At 48.4% G+C, this 19,059-nt stretch overlaps 2 protein-coding genes across 4 annotated transcripts in view; one reads left to right on the top strand and one right to left on the bottom strand.

Annotated features, from left to right (window-relative positions):
• The first annotated feature begins 1,227 nt into the window (after positions 1 to 1,227).
• LOC103624440 (C-type lectin domain family 2 member D-like) lies at positions 1,228 to 6,889 on the top strand. 3 transcript variants are annotated; one of them, XM_017725841.1, is made up of 8 exons: positions 1,228 to 1,328; positions 3,066 to 3,173; positions 4,677 to 4,857; positions 5,225 to 5,281; positions 5,654 to 5,752; positions 5,847 to 6,022; positions 6,137 to 6,240; positions 6,631 to 6,889. In XM_017725841.1, the coding sequence occupies exons 3-8, from the start codon at positions 4,833 to 4,835 to the stop codon at positions 6,782 to 6,784; spliced, it is 615 nt and encodes a 204-aa protein (XP_017581330.1). In that variant the 5' UTR covers positions 1,228 to 1,328; positions 3,066 to 3,173; positions 4,677 to 4,832; the 3' UTR covers positions 6,785 to 6,889. The 3 variants fall into 3 exon arrangements, with proteins under 3 accessions (XP_017581330.1, XP_017581329.1, XP_017581331.1); XM_017725840.1 differs by lacking the exon at positions 1,228 to 1,328 and adding an exon at positions 1,784 to 1,890; XM_017725842.1 differs by lacking the exons at positions 1,228 to 1,328; positions 3,066 to 3,173 and adding an exon at positions 1,784 to 1,890.
• A 3,305-nt stretch (positions 6,890 to 10,194) lies between these two features.
• Positions 10,195 to 19,059, bottom strand: part of LOC103624439 (serine/threonine-protein kinase pim-1) — an 18,229-nt gene continuing 9,364 nt past the window's right edge. The window contains exons 4-5 of the mRNA XM_017725839.1: positions 18,558 to 18,734; positions 10,195 to 10,604 (exon numbers count right to left, since the gene is read on the bottom strand). Coding sequence (XP_017581328.1) covers positions 10,573 to 10,604; positions 18,558 to 18,734 — 209 coding nt within the window. The 3' untranslated portion in view covers positions 10,195 to 10,572. The remainder of the gene's footprint in view (positions 10,605 to 18,557; positions 18,735 to 19,059) is intronic.

Below are 19,059 nucleotides of genomic sequence, written 5' to 3'. Positions count from 1 at the left end.
TAGGCTCATGTTAGTTTGGAGATAAAGGAAGAGAGAGGTGGTTCTGGTCTGACTTCCAACAGGTTTATTGTCAGAAGTTTAGCAACCAGAACATGGTGATGATCTTAATCTGGGATATCCCTGAGAGGCTTTTCCCTCAGTTTTATAGGGGTTTTGAAAACCGCGGGGAAAGGGGAAAACAACCAATGAGTTACAAGCCAGGGGGAGGATACAATTCAACAAGAACCAATGGGGGAAACCGAGAGGTGGGAGATACAACAAAGAACCAATGAACAGCTGAGTAACCGAGAAATTTCCCAAACAGGGGGAGGCGGCTTAAGCTTCTGAGCCGCCCTTCAACCCACCCTCCAAGTCTGTGTCTTGGGGAAACTCGATCCAGGGGAGGGGCGGGGATTGATTGGCATCTCGCTGCCCCAGCCTCGCAGTGGGCTGGGTCATAGCAACAAGTGGGGGCAGCTGGGGCTATACTGGTAGGACTGGTCGGGGGGGCGCGGGGGGGGGGGGGGGGGGGGGGGGGAGGGGGAGAGGCTTGGGACCTCAAATTCAGCGAAAGGGGGGATGGGACCCCAAAAAAACAATCACAGGGGAGGGAGATTGAGGATTGAGAGGACCATGGGAAAGGGACAAAGAGGTGGGAAAAGACAGGGCTGGGATCCCCTGATACCGAAATCGGCCAGAATAACCCTTCTAACACAATTTGAAGCATAAGAAAGCAGGCAGTCTTTATCTGTACAGGGCACAGAGAAGGATATTTCTTTATTCTCTGTGTGTTGTGAGGTTTTACAACATGGTATTTATTCCATCACGATAATAAATATTCATTAAAAGATGTTTCTTACCTAATACAGAAACATCACTTTCCTAGAACTATTTTGCATGCATCCTCCTCCTACTGGAAGGCCCTGTATAATCCTGGAGGGTCATCTAAAAGGATCTCTGCTGGTTGTATTCACTGAATGCTTCGATATAGAAAGTGACCTTGCCTTGAACTTTTTCTGTGAGCATGCGCTGTTGCTTCTTTGTTACATGACTTGCAAAAAAAGCCCTCTGTAGTCCTTTCTATCTGTTTCTCCACTTGTTCCACCTGTGTTTATCATCCTGTGTAAATACTTTTACGTTCTTTTATCTTATTTGCTAGTTAGTCTTTAAGCTCTATTCCGCAACTTTAGGGGAACTGAGAATTTCTATTCTCTATGTTATTTATCAGGACCACCTCACAGCACAGCACTGCTGCTTTGGGGTGTCAGCACCTGCCTGGCACTGGGGATGGGGTGTGTGGTGGGAGCTGAGGCCGTACTGGTGGCACTGGGAGTCTGCCAGTCCGTGGGGTGAGCAAGGGCCATGGGGGGGGTGGGGCTTGGGACCCCCAACTGAGCAAAAGCGGGGGTGGGATGCCCAAACTGAGCATGACAGGGCTGGAACTCCCAAAACCAAGCACGGGGGAGGTGGGTTGAGGATTGGGGGGACGATGGGAAAGGGAGGAAAAGAGGGGGCTGGTATTCCCCAAACAGCGGGGGGGGCAGGGGGGGAATGGGACACACAAATTGCGTTGGAAGGGGTCTGTGGATTGGGGGAACAATGGAAAAGGAGGTGAAGAGGGAAGAGAAAGATGAAGCTGGGATGGAAGAAGGGCAGTTCCATGGATGTTCACCCTTATTCCCCAGCACTTAAGCCCTGGAGCAAGTCCCTGGGGCTCAGGGTGGGGGGGGAGGGGGCGTGGTGCAAGAGGGGCTGGGAAAGAATCGGGAGGAAGAGGGGAGAGAGAGAGAAGGAGGAGGAGCAGGAAGAGGAGGAGCATGAAAAGGAGCAGAAGCAGAAGCAAGCAGGATACTGCTTGCTGCGTCCGCAGCCCTCGCAGCCCCAGGAGCATCGCCCCCCCACATCCCTCAGGTGACCAGGGAGGGGGAGTTGCCCCAAATATACTGGGGGGTCTCTGGCAGGGATTTTTTTGGAGTGGTGTTTGGATCTTGCAGATTCCGGAATCAACCCCCCAATATCTTTGCATTTCCCTGGGAGATTTTGTTGGGGGGGTGGGGATGTGTTTGGAACTTGCAGGACTCCAGAGATGTCCTCTTGTGGGGACATTGTGGGGGGCCATGTGGATATCGCCCAGTACTGGCTGGGAGGGACATCAGTTCTGGGGATTCCCAGGAGAGCCAGGGGAGTATAATGTGAGACCACCAGAGTGGGGAGAGTGGAGAGGGGTGACACTGGAGTTGGAGGACCCCTGGCAGCCTGGAGGGGTGGGGGAGCACAGAGATGAGGGAGGGCCGGGACCCCCAACCCTGAAAGGGGTGGCAGGGAGAGGGAGGAGCCCAAGTGCCTGGAATGAGGGGAGCCTGAAGAGGGCAACCCTGGGATGACCTGGGAACTGAAGCAGAATCGGGGAACAGGAAACTTGGACCCCATGGCATCCCTGAGCAGGACTCCAAAGAGGGGAGATCACCAGGATCCATGGAGACCCCAGAATTCCAAAGTGGGGAGACCAGCAAGGGGGAACTCCTGGGAAGGGTTTTTTGGACTGATGCAGGAGGATGTGGAGCAGCATGAAGTGACCATAACCCCCATCCCCTTCTCCTGTGCCACTGGGAGGGAATTGGGAATAAAATGAAGCCTGGGAAGGAGGGAGGGGTGGGGAAAAAGAGTTTTACTAGGATTTGTTTTAAGTCTCATTCTTTTGCTGTGATTTGACTGGACAGAAATTCAGATAATTTCCCCAGACTGGGTCTATTGTGTCCGTGGCAGTGGCATGTGAGTGGCCTCTCCCTGCCCTGATCCTAGCCCAAGCCTTTCCTTTGGTGTTCTCTGTCCTGCCTGGGGCAGGAGGGCACTGACAGAGCAGCCTTGGTGGCACCAGGCACCTGGCCGGGCTTAAACCATTACATGTGGCACATTGGAAATGTTAAACATAAAGCTTAAAGCAAACACAGTTTCTGGAGGATATTCTCCACCCCTTTGCCTTTTGTGGGAATCATAGGGCAACATGCCTGGCACAACAGCCCAAAGTGCTGAAGCACATCCAAGTGCTCAGACTGTGACTGTGAACTCTTTGCCCTCATTCCCAGTGTGTGATGATACTTAAACAGCCCCAGGAATCTGTTTCCAGTCTCCATGAGCTCATATTTACACAGCCCCAGGGATTTGGTTCAGTCTCCGTGAGTTCGGCTGTGAGGGTGAGTTCTGGAAAAGCAGCTTCTCTCTGTAAAACTTGGGGCTAAGTTGTCACCGGCTGGAGTGATGCTAGGGATGGGATGGAGATGAACACCCAGATCACAGCCTCCTCTTTGGGGGGATTGAAATAACCAGCTGATGAAATAAAAGTAGCAAGTTAAAGAGGGAGTGAAATAAAACCCCAAACTCACTACTTTTCAGCCGCTTTTATTGAAGCTTTTGCTACCACGGGTTGGTTTGAGTGTCTGGATGTGGTTTTTGTGTGAGTTCTAGTTTTTGCTGTCTTGTAAGCACTTTTCGATGATTTTATTGGGTTGTTTTCAGCCCCTTCTAGCTCCTGCAGCACTGCCTTTGTGGTGGGTTAGTATGTGGGGGCCCTCAGATCCCTTGGTGCAGCCTCAGGTGAGCAAAGCCACCCTGAGCAGATACAGGTGTGTCCCTGCACTGCTGCAGGGGAGAGACTCCTCCCCGCCACCCCGGCCCCAAAGCTACCTCTGCCCTTCCCAGCTCTGCTCCCTCCTGCCCTTTTGCAGGTGTGAGGGTGGAGAGGAAAAACCTGCATCACTCTCCTGGTTTCAAGCCCAGAGAGTTTATTTAAACTCTTGTTCTGGAAGGGAGCTGGAGCCTTTCCCCGGAGCAGAGTGCTGTGCCCAGGAGTGGGAAATGGCTCTGTATGGGGAAGGCTGGTAGGTTTCATCACCCCTAAATCATCCATGGTACCTGTGGCTAGTGGGGGAAGGGGCAAGAGGTGCCCCTGAGAGGGGGTTTGTGAGCTGGGGAGGCATCTGCAGAATTTCCTGAAGCAGCTGCTTTGATCCAAAACAGGTGTGTGAGTGGATGGGAGTGAAGATATCTGGGAGAGAGGAAAGGAGGGGAAAAGCTTGGAGGGACAGAAATTTCTATGCCTCCATTCCCTCTTCCCACCTCTTCCTCCCCCACCAGTTTTTCACCCCCAAATGCCCCAAGCTGCAGCCTGGAGCAGGGGGAATTGGGGGGTTGGGGACAGTAACAAAACACCGCATCAATTAAACCTTATTCAAATTCAAGCATTTGGAGGGGAAAAGATCATCCTTTTGGGTCTTACCTTTTCAAACACAGGCAGGTGGTTCTCAAAAGGAAAATATTTACCTGGGGGAAGTACCAGGTTTAGGGGCTGGTAATAATTTTATTTATTATTTATGACAAAACCACCTGCTGGGCATTGATGTGAGGAATTTATATAGTTGTAATAAATATAGAAACACTTTGCAGTTGCTGCTGACTTGACAGCAGCATCCACAGGTATTTCCAGTCTGTGTCAGTTGACCCTTGTTCTGTTTCTTTGATTTATTTTTCCTTATAATTATAGTTACATAATATAATATTTTTTATATATATTATATAATATATTATAATTATAAATTTTAAACAAATTGCTCCTGTGAGACCAGCTTTGCTTTGCTGAGGAGAGCTGTGACTGCCCAGGAGTTTGGGAGGATTATCACCTTTTTGTGTTTTTATTTTAGGACCACAGGAGCATCCTCGCAAAGCCCCAGGAGGGAGCAGGACCTGGTCGGGCCCTGTGAGTTTGGGGTGTTGTCCAAGATCACCTCGTGGCAGGAGGAGCTGAGGAACACTCTTTGTCCCTGGAAGGGTGCCCCTGTCCCCTCTGTGGCCCAAGGATGGCAGAAGCCCCTTTTGAGGAAGGTACAGAGGCACCATCTCCTGTCCCAGGGGCTTCACGAGCTGCCCTGTGCAGGGAATCAGGGTTGGCTCAAGTGGGGCCATCTAGCACCCTCTGGAGTGCCCTGGGTGGCCTGGAGTGGGGGCTGGGGCCTTCTGGACTTGTGCAAGTCCTTGAGACCTTTCCAAGGCACCCAGAGCCAGCAGGAGTTGGCTGAGGTTGAAACAGAGTTGAAAAAACAAAGCAAGTCCTGGTTTTTTGAAAGCTGAAATTGTGTTTTCCTTCCTGCTGCAAAGGAACAATGGTGCCTGACTGTCCTTGGAGGAAAATGCCCCAAATCAGGCCTTGCCCACTTCCCAGTGTGAGTGGGAACTTGCTTTGTTTGCACAGGTGGAGACTCAGCTGCTATGATGGAGCTGTTGCAGCAGAGAGCGGAGGGAAGGACCAGTAAGCACCGGTTTGTGGGGATGTTGTTTCAGGATGTGGCTCAGTGTGTTGGGGGAAACTAAAATGCTTGTAGGAGCTGGGGGAAGGGGGGTAAGAAATGTCAAGGTGTTAGTAAGCTGGAGGGTCTGGGGGATGGTCCCCATTCCATGGTGGAGGCAAAGAGGTGATGCAGGCCGGTTGGGCAGCCTCAAAAATCCTTGGAAGCCAATGATAGCACTGGGATGCCCTCTGGACTGAGTCTGTGCCCTGCTGGGAGCCCCAAATGTGTTTTGGGGCTGTGTTGGAAGGTGTTGAAGGCACCCATGAGGGAAATGTGAGAGCTGGGACAACGTGGGGTGCTCTTCATGCCCTTACCACAAGGTTTGTCCCAAGATTTCAGCCTCAGGTGCACCAAAGACAGAAAGGTGACCACTGGGGTCACTGTGCTCACCGTGGTGCTGCTTCTCACTGTCACCATCATCGTGCTGGCAGGTGAGTGGCTGAGGGTGCAGGAATGACCCCAAAGTCTCCTCCCTGGAGAAACCCCCCAGCATGAGTCACTTGGGCATGTTATGCATGTTTTCAGCTAAGAAACACCCACCCTGCACCACTCCCGCCCTGCCCAGCTGCCTGGAGAGTGGGATCGGCTTCGGGGACAAGTGCTTTTACTTCTTGGAGGAGGAAGTGGACTGGGAAGGGAGTCAGCGCTCCTGCCTCTCCCACCAAGCCCACCTGGCCACCATCGATACCAGGGAGGAGCTGGTAAGAGAAACCCCCAAGGAGGCAGTGTGGAATGGCCTTTGGGGAGCAGATTTGGAAATTGCCTGAAGGGAGTGGCACAGAGGTGCCTGTGATCCTTGCTTTCCCCACCTCCAGCATTTCCTCCTGCGCTATGGGAACTTCATGGAGTACTGGGTTGGTCTCCGGAGGGAAGGTTCCGGACCTTGGAAATGGCTCAATGGTTCCCTCTTCAATGCCCTGTACGTCCCATCTTCTGGAGAACAAAACCATGGCCTGGGCTGAGCCAGGGCAGGGGCTGATGCAAGAAGCACAAGTAGATATAAATCTAATGAGGTGGGAGCAGTCAAACACTACTTTTCCTGGCTGTGCCAAAGCATTCAGACACAACCCATGGATTTGTGGGATGCAGATGCTGATGGGGGCCTGGGGGCATCTCTGGATGAATCCCCTGGGACCAAGAATATGAAAATATTCGCTCTGTTGAGGAATGGAAGGTAGTTTGGGTTCTGCATGGGGATTTTGCTGGGGAGGTTGGTCCCTGCTCCTGCAGCACTGTTAATTCCTCTGGAAATGGGAATCTGTCCAATCCCAGCCATGTCCCATGAGCTCTCACTTTGCTGTCAATCCAGGTTTGACATCCAGGGCAACGGCCACTGCGCCTACACCAACTCCCACAGGATCAGCAGTGACAGGTGCTCTGAGACGAAATTCTCTATCTGCAGCCACCTGCAGAGACACCCCAGTGAAGTTCAGAAGGATCCAGAAATCCTGAATTCCACCTGAAAACTCCCTCTTAGCAGAGATCCACCACCAGCTGCTGTTAACCCCACACAATGTGGTACTGAGTCTCTGTTGTTTGTATTTGTTTAAATTTTAGCTGGAAAACAACTCGCAGGTTGTGATGAGTCTGTTTGCTGAAACTCTGTCAGTTGAGATAAGTCCATTTGCTAAAGCAAAAGCCAATGATTGCACAGAAATAATCAATTGAAAGGGCTCCACTGGAGCGGGTGGTGAAGAGGCAAAGCCCCTGGGAAGGAGTTAGCACGGGAGAAGTCCATGGAGGACTGACTCCATCCCAGAGCAGGGCAAGGACTCCCTTCCATGTTGGGGAAGCAGCAGTATGAAGTGACCATAACCCTCCTCCCATTCTCCCTGTGCCAGTGGTGGAGAGGAGGGAGGGAGTTGGGGGATAAAGTGAAGACTGGGAAGGAGGGATGGGTGGAGGAAAGGAGTTTTATTAGAATTTGTTTTGCTTCTCATTTTGCCTTTTTGCTTCTCATTTTGCCTTTTCTGGGACCCCAAGGGCAACAGCCTGGGCACAACAGCTCAAACTGCTGGAAAACAGTGGCCCTTGGCCATTCCATGTTCCCTGTCTCTTCCACGTTCCCTGGTTCTCCCATATCCCTCGGCTCTGTGGGGCTGGGTGCGGGGAGCTTTGGTGGGTCGGACGGTCGGGACGGACGGAGACGAGAGATCTCTGAAGTCAGATCTTGGAACATGCGGTTTATTGCAAAGGGCGTGGGTATAGGGGCACTGCTTAGAGCTGCCAGACTCAGCTCGGAGCAGGCCCAGGAGAGCAAGAGAGTAAGCGGGTAAGTAAAGAGAGAGAGAGAGAGCGAGAGAAGAATGAGATTGAAGAAGAAGTATGTGAAGTCCTGGTTACAATACAATAAATCATCTTCTGTACTGAATATTCACTAACCAACCTAATACAAGATACAAATCCTATAGCATTTACATACAGCCTATAAGAGTTCTTATATTACCATAGAGTGTTACATCTTAACTTCTAAAAACTACTCTTTGGACCCCTTCTGCTGAGCTAGTAGGGTCTGCTCTGACCCTTGGACCTGCCTGCAAGCAGAGGGTATTGTTCAATCAAGAGGGGATTACCTTCAGTCGGCCATACCATTGTTTTCCAGTTGTTCAGTAACTAAGACTTGGTATTTCAAAAATGGCTTTCATTTCGATGTCGCCTGTAGTTTTCATATTCCCAAAATCTTTTGTCAGGCAATCATATTTATAAGGCTTCCCTGTTTCATCTTCCCCAACAGCTGGGGGCAGCAGCGAGACCCAGGGTGGCCCTGGGAGGGAACAATTCTGAGCCCCAGCTCGGCCAGTTCCCCCAGTTCTACCCAGAGGGGCCCAGATCACTCCCAGCATGGGCCCTTATGGCTCCCAGTCACCCCCAGTATGGTCCTGATCACTCCCAGTATGATCCCAGTCACTTTTAGTTACACTCAGTATGATCCCAGTATGATCCCAGTCACTCCCAGTATGATCCCACTATGATCCCAGCATGGTCCTAGGGGTTCTCATTCACCCCTAGTATGGTTCCAGTCACCTCCAGTATGATCCCAGTCACTCCCACTATAGCTCCAGTTCCTCCCAGTGTAATTCCAGTACGAACACAGTCACTCTCAGTACGATGTTCCCAGCATGGTCCCAGTTGCTCCCAATAACCCAGTATGGTTCTAGTCACTCCCAGATACTCCCAGTATTATTCCAGTTACTTCTTTTATGGTTCCTCTATGATCTCAGTCACTCCCACTCTCTCCCACTATATCCCAGGTGCCCCAAGTGTGTTTCCACTCACTTCCAGTTGCTCGCAGCAGATTCCAGTTGCTCAGTGCCACTCACAGTTACCTCAAGCACGACTGTGTCTTGAGTGTAAAACTGCTGCAGTTTGAAACACGGGCTTAAAGCACTGCAAATAGAGATTATCAATCCCAGTGCATTGTGTGACAGCAGCTTTTCGTGGAGGATGTGCAGCATCCCAGAGACTGCAGCAGTGTGGCTGTGGGTGCTTGGAGCTCTGTCCTGTGCCACTGCAAGATGTCCTGAAACAGGACCTCAGCAGCCACCAGCCCAGGTCCCCCTCTGCCACTGCAGCTCCTTGGACCTTGTGTCCCCAAAAGCAGACACAAAGTGTTTCTGCTGCTCCCTCCTTTGCACAAATCCACAGAAAACTGGGATTTTCCCAAACTCTTGTGTTCCCATTGTTCCATATTCCCAAAGAACCAGCACCCCCTCCTGATGAACACGGCGAGTTCCAAGGATGGCCACCAGCTCCCCTTCCTGCCTAGAAATCTTGGAACTGCTTCTAAATGCAGCTCCCTTCAGCTCTTGGACAGCTGTTCTGTACACAGAGCTGGGAAAAAATCCCCTGGTCATGTCTCATCAGGGAAATGCTGCTGGAGTTAGAGGTGTGTGGGCAGTCTCTGTCCATCCATAGATTTTTCACAGATGGCGTGTGCAGAAATAGTTTTTGTATGGAAAGGAAGGAGAGTGCAAGCACCATGAGTGATACTTCCCCTCTCTGTATTTGTTCCCTATCCATGCAGAGACATCCAAGAGCCCCTTGCACAGACACACCCTTCTGTTCCTGAATAAGGGAGCACAGCGAGGGTGGGTGGGCAGTGAGTCCTGGATGGGGGAAAGATTCAGCTTCAGCCCTGCCAAGGCTCAGTGCCAGCTCTTCTGGAATGGGAAAGCCTTTCAGCTTTGTCCCTGCCCAGAAGGGCAGTACTGGCCTGGCAGCACAGGTTGTCCTCCCCACAAGGTGCAGGAGATTAGAACACAACCCTTCCAAACACTGCCTGGAGCCACAGCTCTAGGTGGTACCCATGAACCTCAGCTCTGGCAGCTGCTCTGGGACCACCCTCTGCCCCAGGCTGCAGGGGATGCAGTGGGAGCCTGGCTGAGCTCTGCCCTGGGGCCATCCTGCAGGGAAAGCTGCACACAGGCCGGATTTAGTTCCCACAAACAGCCAAGCCAGAGGTGCAGGGGAGCTGCTCCAGCCTGGCCCACACTGCTGTGTGCTGTGCTCTGGGGCTGGAGCTCCCCGAAGAGGAGACGGCACTGGTGGGCCACAGGAGACAAATCAGCTTCAGCCTGAGCCACACTGAGGTGAGGGTGGGCTGGGAAGGCTGGGGAGGGTCAAGGGCAGTCACAGAGCTCATCCTGGTGGAGGGACAAGGAAGAGGAAGTGGGAACAGCAGTGAGGGCAGCTGAGGGCTGCAGAGCAGCTCTGAATGACACCATAACCTCCTCGCACAGCAGCCCTGAGACACTGCTGTTGTGCAGCCAGGGACAAGCAGAGTGGAGCAGCCCAAGCTCTTCCTTGCCTGCAAGCCAAATGAGCCAGTGTATGGTTTTTTGAGTCCCACCTCTACACTTCCCATGGGGGTTAGTTTTGGTCGGGCTGTCTGCCCCCAGTCCAGGGCACAGCCGGTGCTGGATGCTGTTGGCAGGGCCAGGAGAGACTCCCATTTCATTATCACTCCAGACCATCCCCCTGAGCCCTGCCAAAAAGCAGCTTGGCAGCCACTGAAGAATTCGCTGCAGCCACCCCAGCAAAGGGGGAACCTTTGGTGCCCAGCCAGGCCGTGCCATGCCCAGCTCTGGCAGCATCCCCCTGGCTCTGGACTCACCTGCACACTGGGCATGGAGCGTGTCTTTGAAGAAGGTGCCAGAATCAAAGTCCATCATCTTCAGCTGCTGCTGGCCAGCTCCAGGAAGAGGGTGTCATCCTTGTTCTTGGTGGCCCCCAGCAGCAGCAGCCCCACCTGCTACAGCTTCTCCAGGGGCTCCTTCTCCTTCCCTGGGGCCACACCAGGCTGTCAGTGCTGCCCAGGGCCCCAGCCGTCAATTGGACTAGCAGAAAATGGGTTGGATGGTGGCCACCAGTGCTTGCCAGACCAGATGTCCAACTCAGCTGCAGCACAAGAGCTGCGTGTTCCCTTCTGATGATCCCTGCTCAGAGCTACAGGCAGGACAAAAAAGTCTGGTTTTCTTTGCTTCCTATTGCCAAAAGATGTGTGGGGCTGTTACCTGCCAGACCCCTGGATCAAACTGTGCATGTGGATCTCTCCTATCTTCTAGGGCAGATGAACTCCCTGCATCCAAGGATCACAGAAGAGATATTATAAGGATGGCCTGTCCAAGGGCTGCATGGTCAAATGTCACAGTTGGACACGACACTCATGAATCACACACACCAACTGCATTCAGAAGGCAAAAAGCTTATCTTTAATACCACAGAGCATCTTTTATAGTTTCTTAGCTGTTTATATAGCTTTAAAGCTATATAACAACAAGCTTAATTTAACCAATCACCACTGGGTGAACACACGACAATCACACAGCATGTTTTTCTACCTCTAATTCAGCTATGCCTCTTTCCCACGGTCCTTCTCTAGCAGAAGTAACAGGCCTGAGTCATGATTTTACGAAAGCAACAGGGCCTTCATTTTATAAGGTTTTACCTGTATGCGACATCTCCCCCTTTTTTGTCTTTTAAGCAAAGGGTTCATGTATTCTAATGTTGAAACAGTCTGCACCTGTAAAGCCATCATCTTATTAAGACTGTTAGTTAGTCATTTGCTGGTCACAGGATAAAATACATGGGCTACAGATCACAATCAATAAAAACTCATCAAGAAAAAATCATGCTACTAACAAAGACACCAACAGCATAAGAAATCAAAAAGATAGTGTCCAATGTTCCCAGAGAGAGAGCTGCTGCTTCTTCTCCACTTGGCAGTAAATGGATACTGTTCCAAAGCTCATATGGCTGGAGCTCAGGGGCTGTGCTGTTTAGACAGGAGAGACTCCATTAGCTGGAAGTGCTGACTTTGTTTAACGTTACAAATGCCTTTCTGGAAGCATGGAACAGGGAATAGCTGAAGAAGGACAGCAGGAACACAACAACGTGATGGTAAATGCAGTAGGACACAAGGCAGTTGGCAGGCTGCCTCTGTAAGCTCCCAGGCACAGCCATGTTCCTGGAAGTCCCACCTCTGCTCTTGCTTTAGCCACGAGGGCTGGATGGTGAATAGGTCGTTTTTCCTCTCGCTGGGCCTCATTTTCTCAGAGGCGATTGAAGTTTGTTGGGTCAGACAGTAACAATGCTAGACCTGTTGGCAAAAACACATGCATACCTTCTCTCCTAGGTTAGTAAATCAGCTAGGCCTTCTCATTACACACCCAATTGTGGATTCTTACGTAAAGCCTTTCTAGAAATTGGTCTTACACATGCAAATCTTCAGACTGGTATTGCTGTGCTGGGGATCAAATTGATGATGTGCCTGCAAAACTTTTAGCATAGATATTGCATTATCCAAATGCTCCTGGGGGAGCCATATTCCCCCTTTTTGTTTTGTGATAACCTGTGTGTCTGTCACTGTAAACATGAAGGCAACATAAAAGCAAGCAAATACACATAATGAGACAGTAAAGTCACACTGAGCAGGAACAAACAGGATAATGCATATAATCCACAACACATGGCAAAAGGATAGTAACTTAGAACAATACACCCTCAATTGCCTAAATACTGTACCATCACCAACAGTCTGCAGTAGCTGGTGAGCCCCATTTCACAACGAGGAGCTGGAGAACCTTGCCCGGCAAGGCTCCCAAGTTTACCTCGAAAGGGGATCCAGATTTTAGAAGCCCAAATTGGCAAGTCAAAGTGATTCAATTATGTTTTTAGTGCAGAAACACCTGGGTCTGTAGGTATGCCTCCCAACCAGCTAGGGCCAGGGCTTGGCCAGAGCCAAGGCCTTAACTGTAAGGGTTTCCCTAACATATCCTATAAACAGACCTGTAGTAATGGCAGCTGGGAAAGTTTCTTAAAAAGATACATATCTTACAGATAGCTACACAACAGTATGTGAAAGTTTGTAAAGCAGTCGACTTTGTCATTTATCCTTAGCTAAGTAGTCAATGGTACCATAAACAAACTGCAAACCACCAAAGAAACACACATGTGTAACATCAAATAATATCTTCTGCATAATGCCTTTCATGAAAAGCCGGTGAATTCACGTTATATAAGAGCATAATTCACGCTTATATTAAGAGCATAAGACATCTACAGGAACTTATTCTAAGAAGTCAAGAGTATACTTCTCTACACATCTATGCATATAAGATAATAAGGCAAAGCACTGAACAGCTTACAATCAATAATATCCATGGCTTGCAATTGTTACTCATCCTTCTCTGCAACCTACGAAAGATATAACAACAAAGATTGTAATGAATAATCATCTTAATTGAGCAATGCAGAACATTCATACCCATAGAATTTGCAATGAATTTAAGGACCTAACAAGCCGAATCTTCACGTATTTTTACTTCTTATCTTATATTCATAAACAGTCACTTACCAATCTTTTATCGTAATTGTTTCAATCTGTTCATTCTTATCTCTGTAGCAAAAGAACTGTATCATTCAATTTAAATGAACATATTTCAGCAGAAGCTAGACTTAACTTCAGTCAAAATAAAAGTTACTCAAAAGTAACAGCAAATAAACTGAACAGAACTTAAAGCTAACATCACTGAAACTGAACAGAACTTAAAGTTACAAGACTTTTAAAATAACAAAACTTAAACTGAACGTACTTAGACTTGACTTTGCTTAAACTTAACAACATTTTAAACTAACAGAACTTTAAATGTAACAGAATATCAAATTAACAGAACTTAAACTTGACATGACTTAAATTTAACAACAGGTAAACTTAGAAGAAGTTAGCCTTAGCATCACTTAAACTGTACAAACTTACACTTAGCAAATCAATATTAGCAGCACTTAAATTTAACAAAACCAAAGTCAGAGTAGAGAGTGTTCCTTTAAAGGTGTCAACTACGGCAGAATGTAACTCATCTTGATTTCATCAGTGCAAGAAAGCTACCAAAAATTTTGTCACATACCAGTTAAGAAACAATAAGCAAGCAGACAACTGATTTGTAAATGAAATAACAGCAACATGGATGTACTGGAGAGATCACAAAGGTGTGGCAAATACATTGTGATTTGTCATAATTCAGCTGTGAGAATACCTCATGGTAACAAGAAACATTACTGTAAACATCATTTCACAGTCAGGACCTTTTTGGTATAAGCGCAATTTTGCAGGATTTTCCAATCTGCAGCTGTATTCCAAAAAAAAATGACAACATTGCATGTCTTTCAGTAGTTTTCTGGTATAAGCATAAATTTGTTAGGGTCTTTTAAGATGCAGTTTATAGGACACAGTACAGTTACTAAATTTCTGGCAATTTCTCAGATGTGCCAAAAAATATCGTGGATGTGCTCAAGGTGTTAACAAGCTGTGAGTTAGAACTCACTGGCAACCTTTCCCACACCACGAACATGGGAAGGCAAAGGAAGAGTAGGACGGAAGCAGGAAGCTGGACTCTTGTCAGTGATTGAGGCATGGACCCAGACCAGCAGGGAATCGGAATCCTTTATTCAAAGAAATGAACTGGTTTTACACACTTTTCTAAGGCACAGTATTTCCGTATATGCTAATCCACACTACCCTGTGACCTATCCCGTGTTGCCACATCAGCAACACTCTTCCTTCTATGGGATGATCATTCGCTGTTTACCTGTCCGTCAGCTCCCGGCAGGCTCCTCTCCATAGGGGTCTGTCGTGTGACACCTCCTCCCCCCAAGGTCCGGTGGAGACAAGCTTCTCTGTGCTGCCACGTGCTTCTTTGTGCTGCCATGTGCCTCTGCAGGTGCATCCCACAGCTCCCAACCCAATTCTGTCTTATCTCTCCCCACAGACTCTCTTCCTTTTCAGGTGGAACAAATGCCCTGCAACTCAGTTCTCATTAATTTAAAAAGGCACTTTGAAAAAGTATGCAAGAATGGAGCTGCATAGCCCTGAATGGGTCCCCTGAGCCCCCCACATGGGGCGGGTGCCAGGGCTTGCCTGTCTCTCCCCACTGCCCTCTTCAGCTTGGTGATATGCAGTGATGGGGACGGCAAGACAGGTCTTTTGTGATTGTCAGTATGGTAGATTTGACCTTGGGCTACTAAGGGTAAAGATAAAATACTGAGAACATAGTCATATAATGCTGCTCTGCGTTTTGCAGATGAAACTCTGTTAGGTCAGTTTTAGAAGTGTTCATGAAGGATGTCTGGACTTGAGGCGGCTCTCTTGAAAGCTGTTTATTGCACAGGCGAAGTTACAGCAGTTCAGGGAGTGGGTATCCAGAGCCAGCCCTACAGCTGCCAGCTCCAGCTGTAGGCATACCTTAAGCTGCTTTCTGTTCAAGTTACAAAGCATTCTATACTTTTCTTTGCAGAGTATCTTAACACATAACAACCAGTAAGCACCATACACAATACCTTTACATTTGCCTATAGCCTATCATAGCTACTACCATCACCATATTATAGTCGTTATTATCCAATCACAAGAGTAAGTAAGTTACAGTTTAAGCTTACAATGGAAAATTCTCAGACCTCTCTTCTTCTTGCTACATCAACATTTCTTATTTGCCTGCGATAGCTCTCTATTTGGTAAAACGTGTTTTCTACTTAGTTATGCTCTTCTTGAGACACATTTACTTGGTAAAAAACATGTCTTTGTTTGTGGTCACATACCTTTGCTGTAATCATAAAAATCTCCTTCCAACTCATCTCCAACCTTTGCCTTCTCAGTTATTCAGTGATCAGTGTTTCAGCAAAACATCTTTTACTCTATATCAAAACTTGCTTTCATTTCTATCTTATTCTCAGTTTCTACATTCAGAGATCTTTCTGCCAAGTCTACATCCCTGTGAAACTTTCTTATCAAACTTTCATCCTTCCCAACAATCAGTGAGCATGTAAAACTGACACATGTATATAAGCAGCTACAAAGCCATGGTGTCAGAGGATTCTAAAGGAGTATACTATTGTTTACTCCACTGTTTGCCTGTTTCCATAAAATAGAGAATATCAAAAATTTCAGCTACTGAGCAGATAACACATACTCAGAAAGCAAGCCTGTTTTGTAAAGCAGTGTCACTTTTAGTCATTTTTCCAGTCCATCACAGCACTTGAGCTGTTCTGATATGAAGTCTAATTCTGATTTATAAGTGGCAAGGAAGAACAACTACACTTGAGCCCTTAAATAGCTGTACCTATTAGAAAAAACTGTTACATGTTTGTCCATAATGAACGATCCACAATAAAATTAAATGCCAGAGCCAGTAGAAATCTGTCCACCTCTGCAGTAGAGAACTATAAATAACTTCTGAGATAACAGTAATGTGGGAGTGAGGAAAGGAATGCTTGATTGATGAATGGCTAAAACCTAGCATGGGCCTCACTCAACAACCCTTGTAAATCATGCAATGTGTTAACATCAGGTTTTAGAGCTAATTGCTATTTTTAAGGAGGATCCTACCAAACTTTCCAAGAGGCTACATAACGAAAGGTAATGCTCTGAGGGCACCAGGAAAGGAAATACTTTTCCCAGTACACAAGTTTCTAACACAGGAAAAATTCAGTATTAAGTCAGTCCAGTCAGACTTCCAAGTCAAAATTCTTAAAAAGGCAGTATACGTTTTACCTGACAAGTTGTACCAATCATGCAATATATAAGCATTTCTGTTGGAGAAGTTCAAACCTTGCTGAGCAGCCTCAAAGCAAGGAATTACATAATGCTACTGGCATGCAGAAAGACAGTACATCCACACCACTTAGCCTTGAATATTTCCAATAAACAATCCTGTCAAAATTCACAGCTTACTGAAAATAGGAGTTACTTTTAACAAAAGCTAAAAATGTTCCTGAACCACTGGGGAGCTGGCAGCGGAAAAGCCGCTTGTGTAGCAGCTGTTACCAATGAAGCTGTGGCGGGAGAGGCATCCTGCAGAGCAGCTGCTGTGGGGTGGGGGGTGGGGAGGGGCGCTCCCTGGGCCATTTCGGTTGCAGCGGTGCAGCGGGCGGCAGCCGAGGGACTGCTCCATCGCTCCACTCATCCGCAGGCAAGGGTGAATAAAGCAGATTTATGGGAGTGGGGGGAGTAGGGCACCCTGCTCCAGGACTTTCAGCACAGGGCTCACGACCAACCTTGGCTGGCACTCTGCCACACAGTTCACTGCTGGCTCCAACCGTGCATGTTGCCGTGGAGCCATCCACCCCTCCCTTCTGCTCCTTCACCCCTCTCAGACCCTCCACATCCGCAGAGTTCCGCTGTTGCAAGTCTCACTCCTTTTTTACAGCTTTCAAGGTTTTCAACACCACCCTCCAGGTAATAATCAAATTTTTGGCAGTCTCATTCACACTAAATGCACTTGCAGAGTGTTTAGCTAGCAATACCCTGTTTAGCTAGCAATGATGTCCTAATATTTACAATAGATCCCTCTTTCTGAGATACTTGGGATCCCATTTTTATCCTCTCAGCAGCTCACCTTTGAAACAGGTTGAATAAGTAGTAGCAGCCTGGGCTTATGTACTAGTTTGAAAACAAACTAGTGGGAGACACCAAATCAGAATAACAATTTAATAGGGAAATAAAATAAGGAAAAAGAACAAAAATAAAGGCAGAAAACACTGTTTCAAACTGACAGAGTCAAGATACAACCTGACAATCTGTTAGGCAGAGTGGTGGCAGCAGTCTGGTAGAATGGTGGCTGCAGTCCTCCTGAAGCGGTGATCCTGTAGAAAAAGGTCTACTCTTCCTCAGAAAGTCCAGTGGTGGCTGTGTAGCTCCTGTCCTCTGGAAATCCAGTGGAAAGGGGTTGTCTCTGGTGTTCAGTCTCAGATTATATCCACGATGGGATGCTTGGTTCCTCCCTCTGGGTGGAACATCTCACAATGGGGTAATGAGTCATGAGGCCAAGTGTTGATTAGGCTCATTAACAGAGGATAGTCTGGAGGGAGTTACCTCTGAGTCATGCAACAGGACAGTGATGGGCCATTAACAGAAAGATAGTCTGGGGGGAGGAGGCAAGGAAACACCACCCCACCTGAATTCAACAGCTCATGAGGATGGTAATAGAAAACACTGTAACCAAGGACAGCTTATCACAGCTTTACAGCCATTCTCATCTGCTGAGTGTCTGTCTCCAGCCACTTGATCGTGGTTCGGCTGCGTGATACAGCCATAGAGTTGGCATTCCACGTTGGTCGGGGGTCACCAGATGTCACAGTTGAGACAGACACGACACTCATGAATCACACACACCAACTGCATTCAGAAGGCAAAAAGCTTATCTTTAATACCACACAGCGTCTTTTATAGTTTCTTAGCTGTTTATATAGCTTTAAAGCACAACAAGCTTAATTCAACCAATCACCACACACCACTGGGTGAACACACGACAATCACACAGCATGTTTTTCTACCTCTAATTCAGCTATGCCTCTTTCCCACGGTCCTTCTCTAGCAGAAGTAACAGGCCTGAGTCATGATTTTATGAAGGCAACAGGGCCTTCATTTTATAAGGTTTTACCTGTATGCAACAGACAAACACTTCTTAATACCATCCTGGCACTCTGGGGAGAGAAACTAGAAACCAGAAGCCAGTCAGTTGGAGAAGGATCCCGTCCGCTTTTTTTCCCCCATTCCCGTGTCCAGGCCATGCTGGGTGTGCCCAGAGCTGTGCCTAAACTTCCCCATGGATTCTGTGCTTTGGAGGACAGCAGGAGAGCAGGACATGTGCCACCTCCTCAGAGCTGCCAGAGTGGGATGCCCCTGAGCCCGCTGCTGTCTCCCAGCACTGGTATTCCCCCCGTGCTGCAGAGATGAGGATCCACCTGGAGAGAGCCATTGTGGGAACAGGATCCATCCCCAGATGATCTCCTGGCCCCTCCTGAACAGGTGCTTCCCCACCACCAGGTGGTACAGCAGGAGGCCCAGGGACCAGATCGTCGCTGCCTCGCCGTGGTAGCGTTGGTGGTGGATCCACTCAGGTGGGCTGTAGAACAGGGGTCCTGTGGAACACAGACCAAGTCCATCAGGGGATGCTGCTGCTCCCAGAGCCTCGCCCCAGCATCCCTGGGCACATGGAGGCTGCACCAGTGGCACACAGGGTGACCCGCTGCCCTCTCACCAGCACCTGTGACTTGTGTACAAACTTGGGGTTGGAAAAGAGGCCACAGGTGTTGAAAGAGGGCAGCAGTAGCCCTGGGAAGGCCCCACCATGACATGCTGTTGGGGTTTTAGTTTAGTCTTAGGTTTTCCTGTTAAAGGAATTTTCTCCCATATGCATGTTGCTAGGGGACAAATAGCTGTACTTAAGAAAGACAAAAAGGGGAG

The sequence above is a fragment of the Corvus brachyrhynchos genome, unplaced genomic scaffold, assembly GCF_000691975.1.
Source record: "Corvus brachyrhynchos isolate BGI_N302 unplaced genomic scaffold, ASM69197v1 scaffold622, whole genome shotgun sequence".
Taxonomy (NCBI): domain Eukaryota; kingdom Metazoa; phylum Chordata; class Aves; order Passeriformes; family Corvidae; genus Corvus; species Corvus brachyrhynchos.
The sequence above is the reverse complement of the archived record's forward strand: the minus strand, read 5'-3'. Positions and strand labels throughout refer to the sequence as shown.

Coding starts and splice junctions, on each gene's coding strand:
- LOC103624440 (XM_017725841.1), top strand. CDS start 4,833: ATGGCAGAAGCCCCTTTTGAGGAAG. Junction 5,282..5,653: donor GAGAGCGGAGGGAAGGACCA/GTAAGCACCGGT, acceptor GTTTGTCCCAAG/ATTTCAGCCTCAGGTGCACC. Junction 6,023..6,136: donor TCGATACCAGGGAGGAGCTG/GTAAGAGAAACC, acceptor CCCCACCTCCAG/CATTTCCTCCTGCGCTATGG.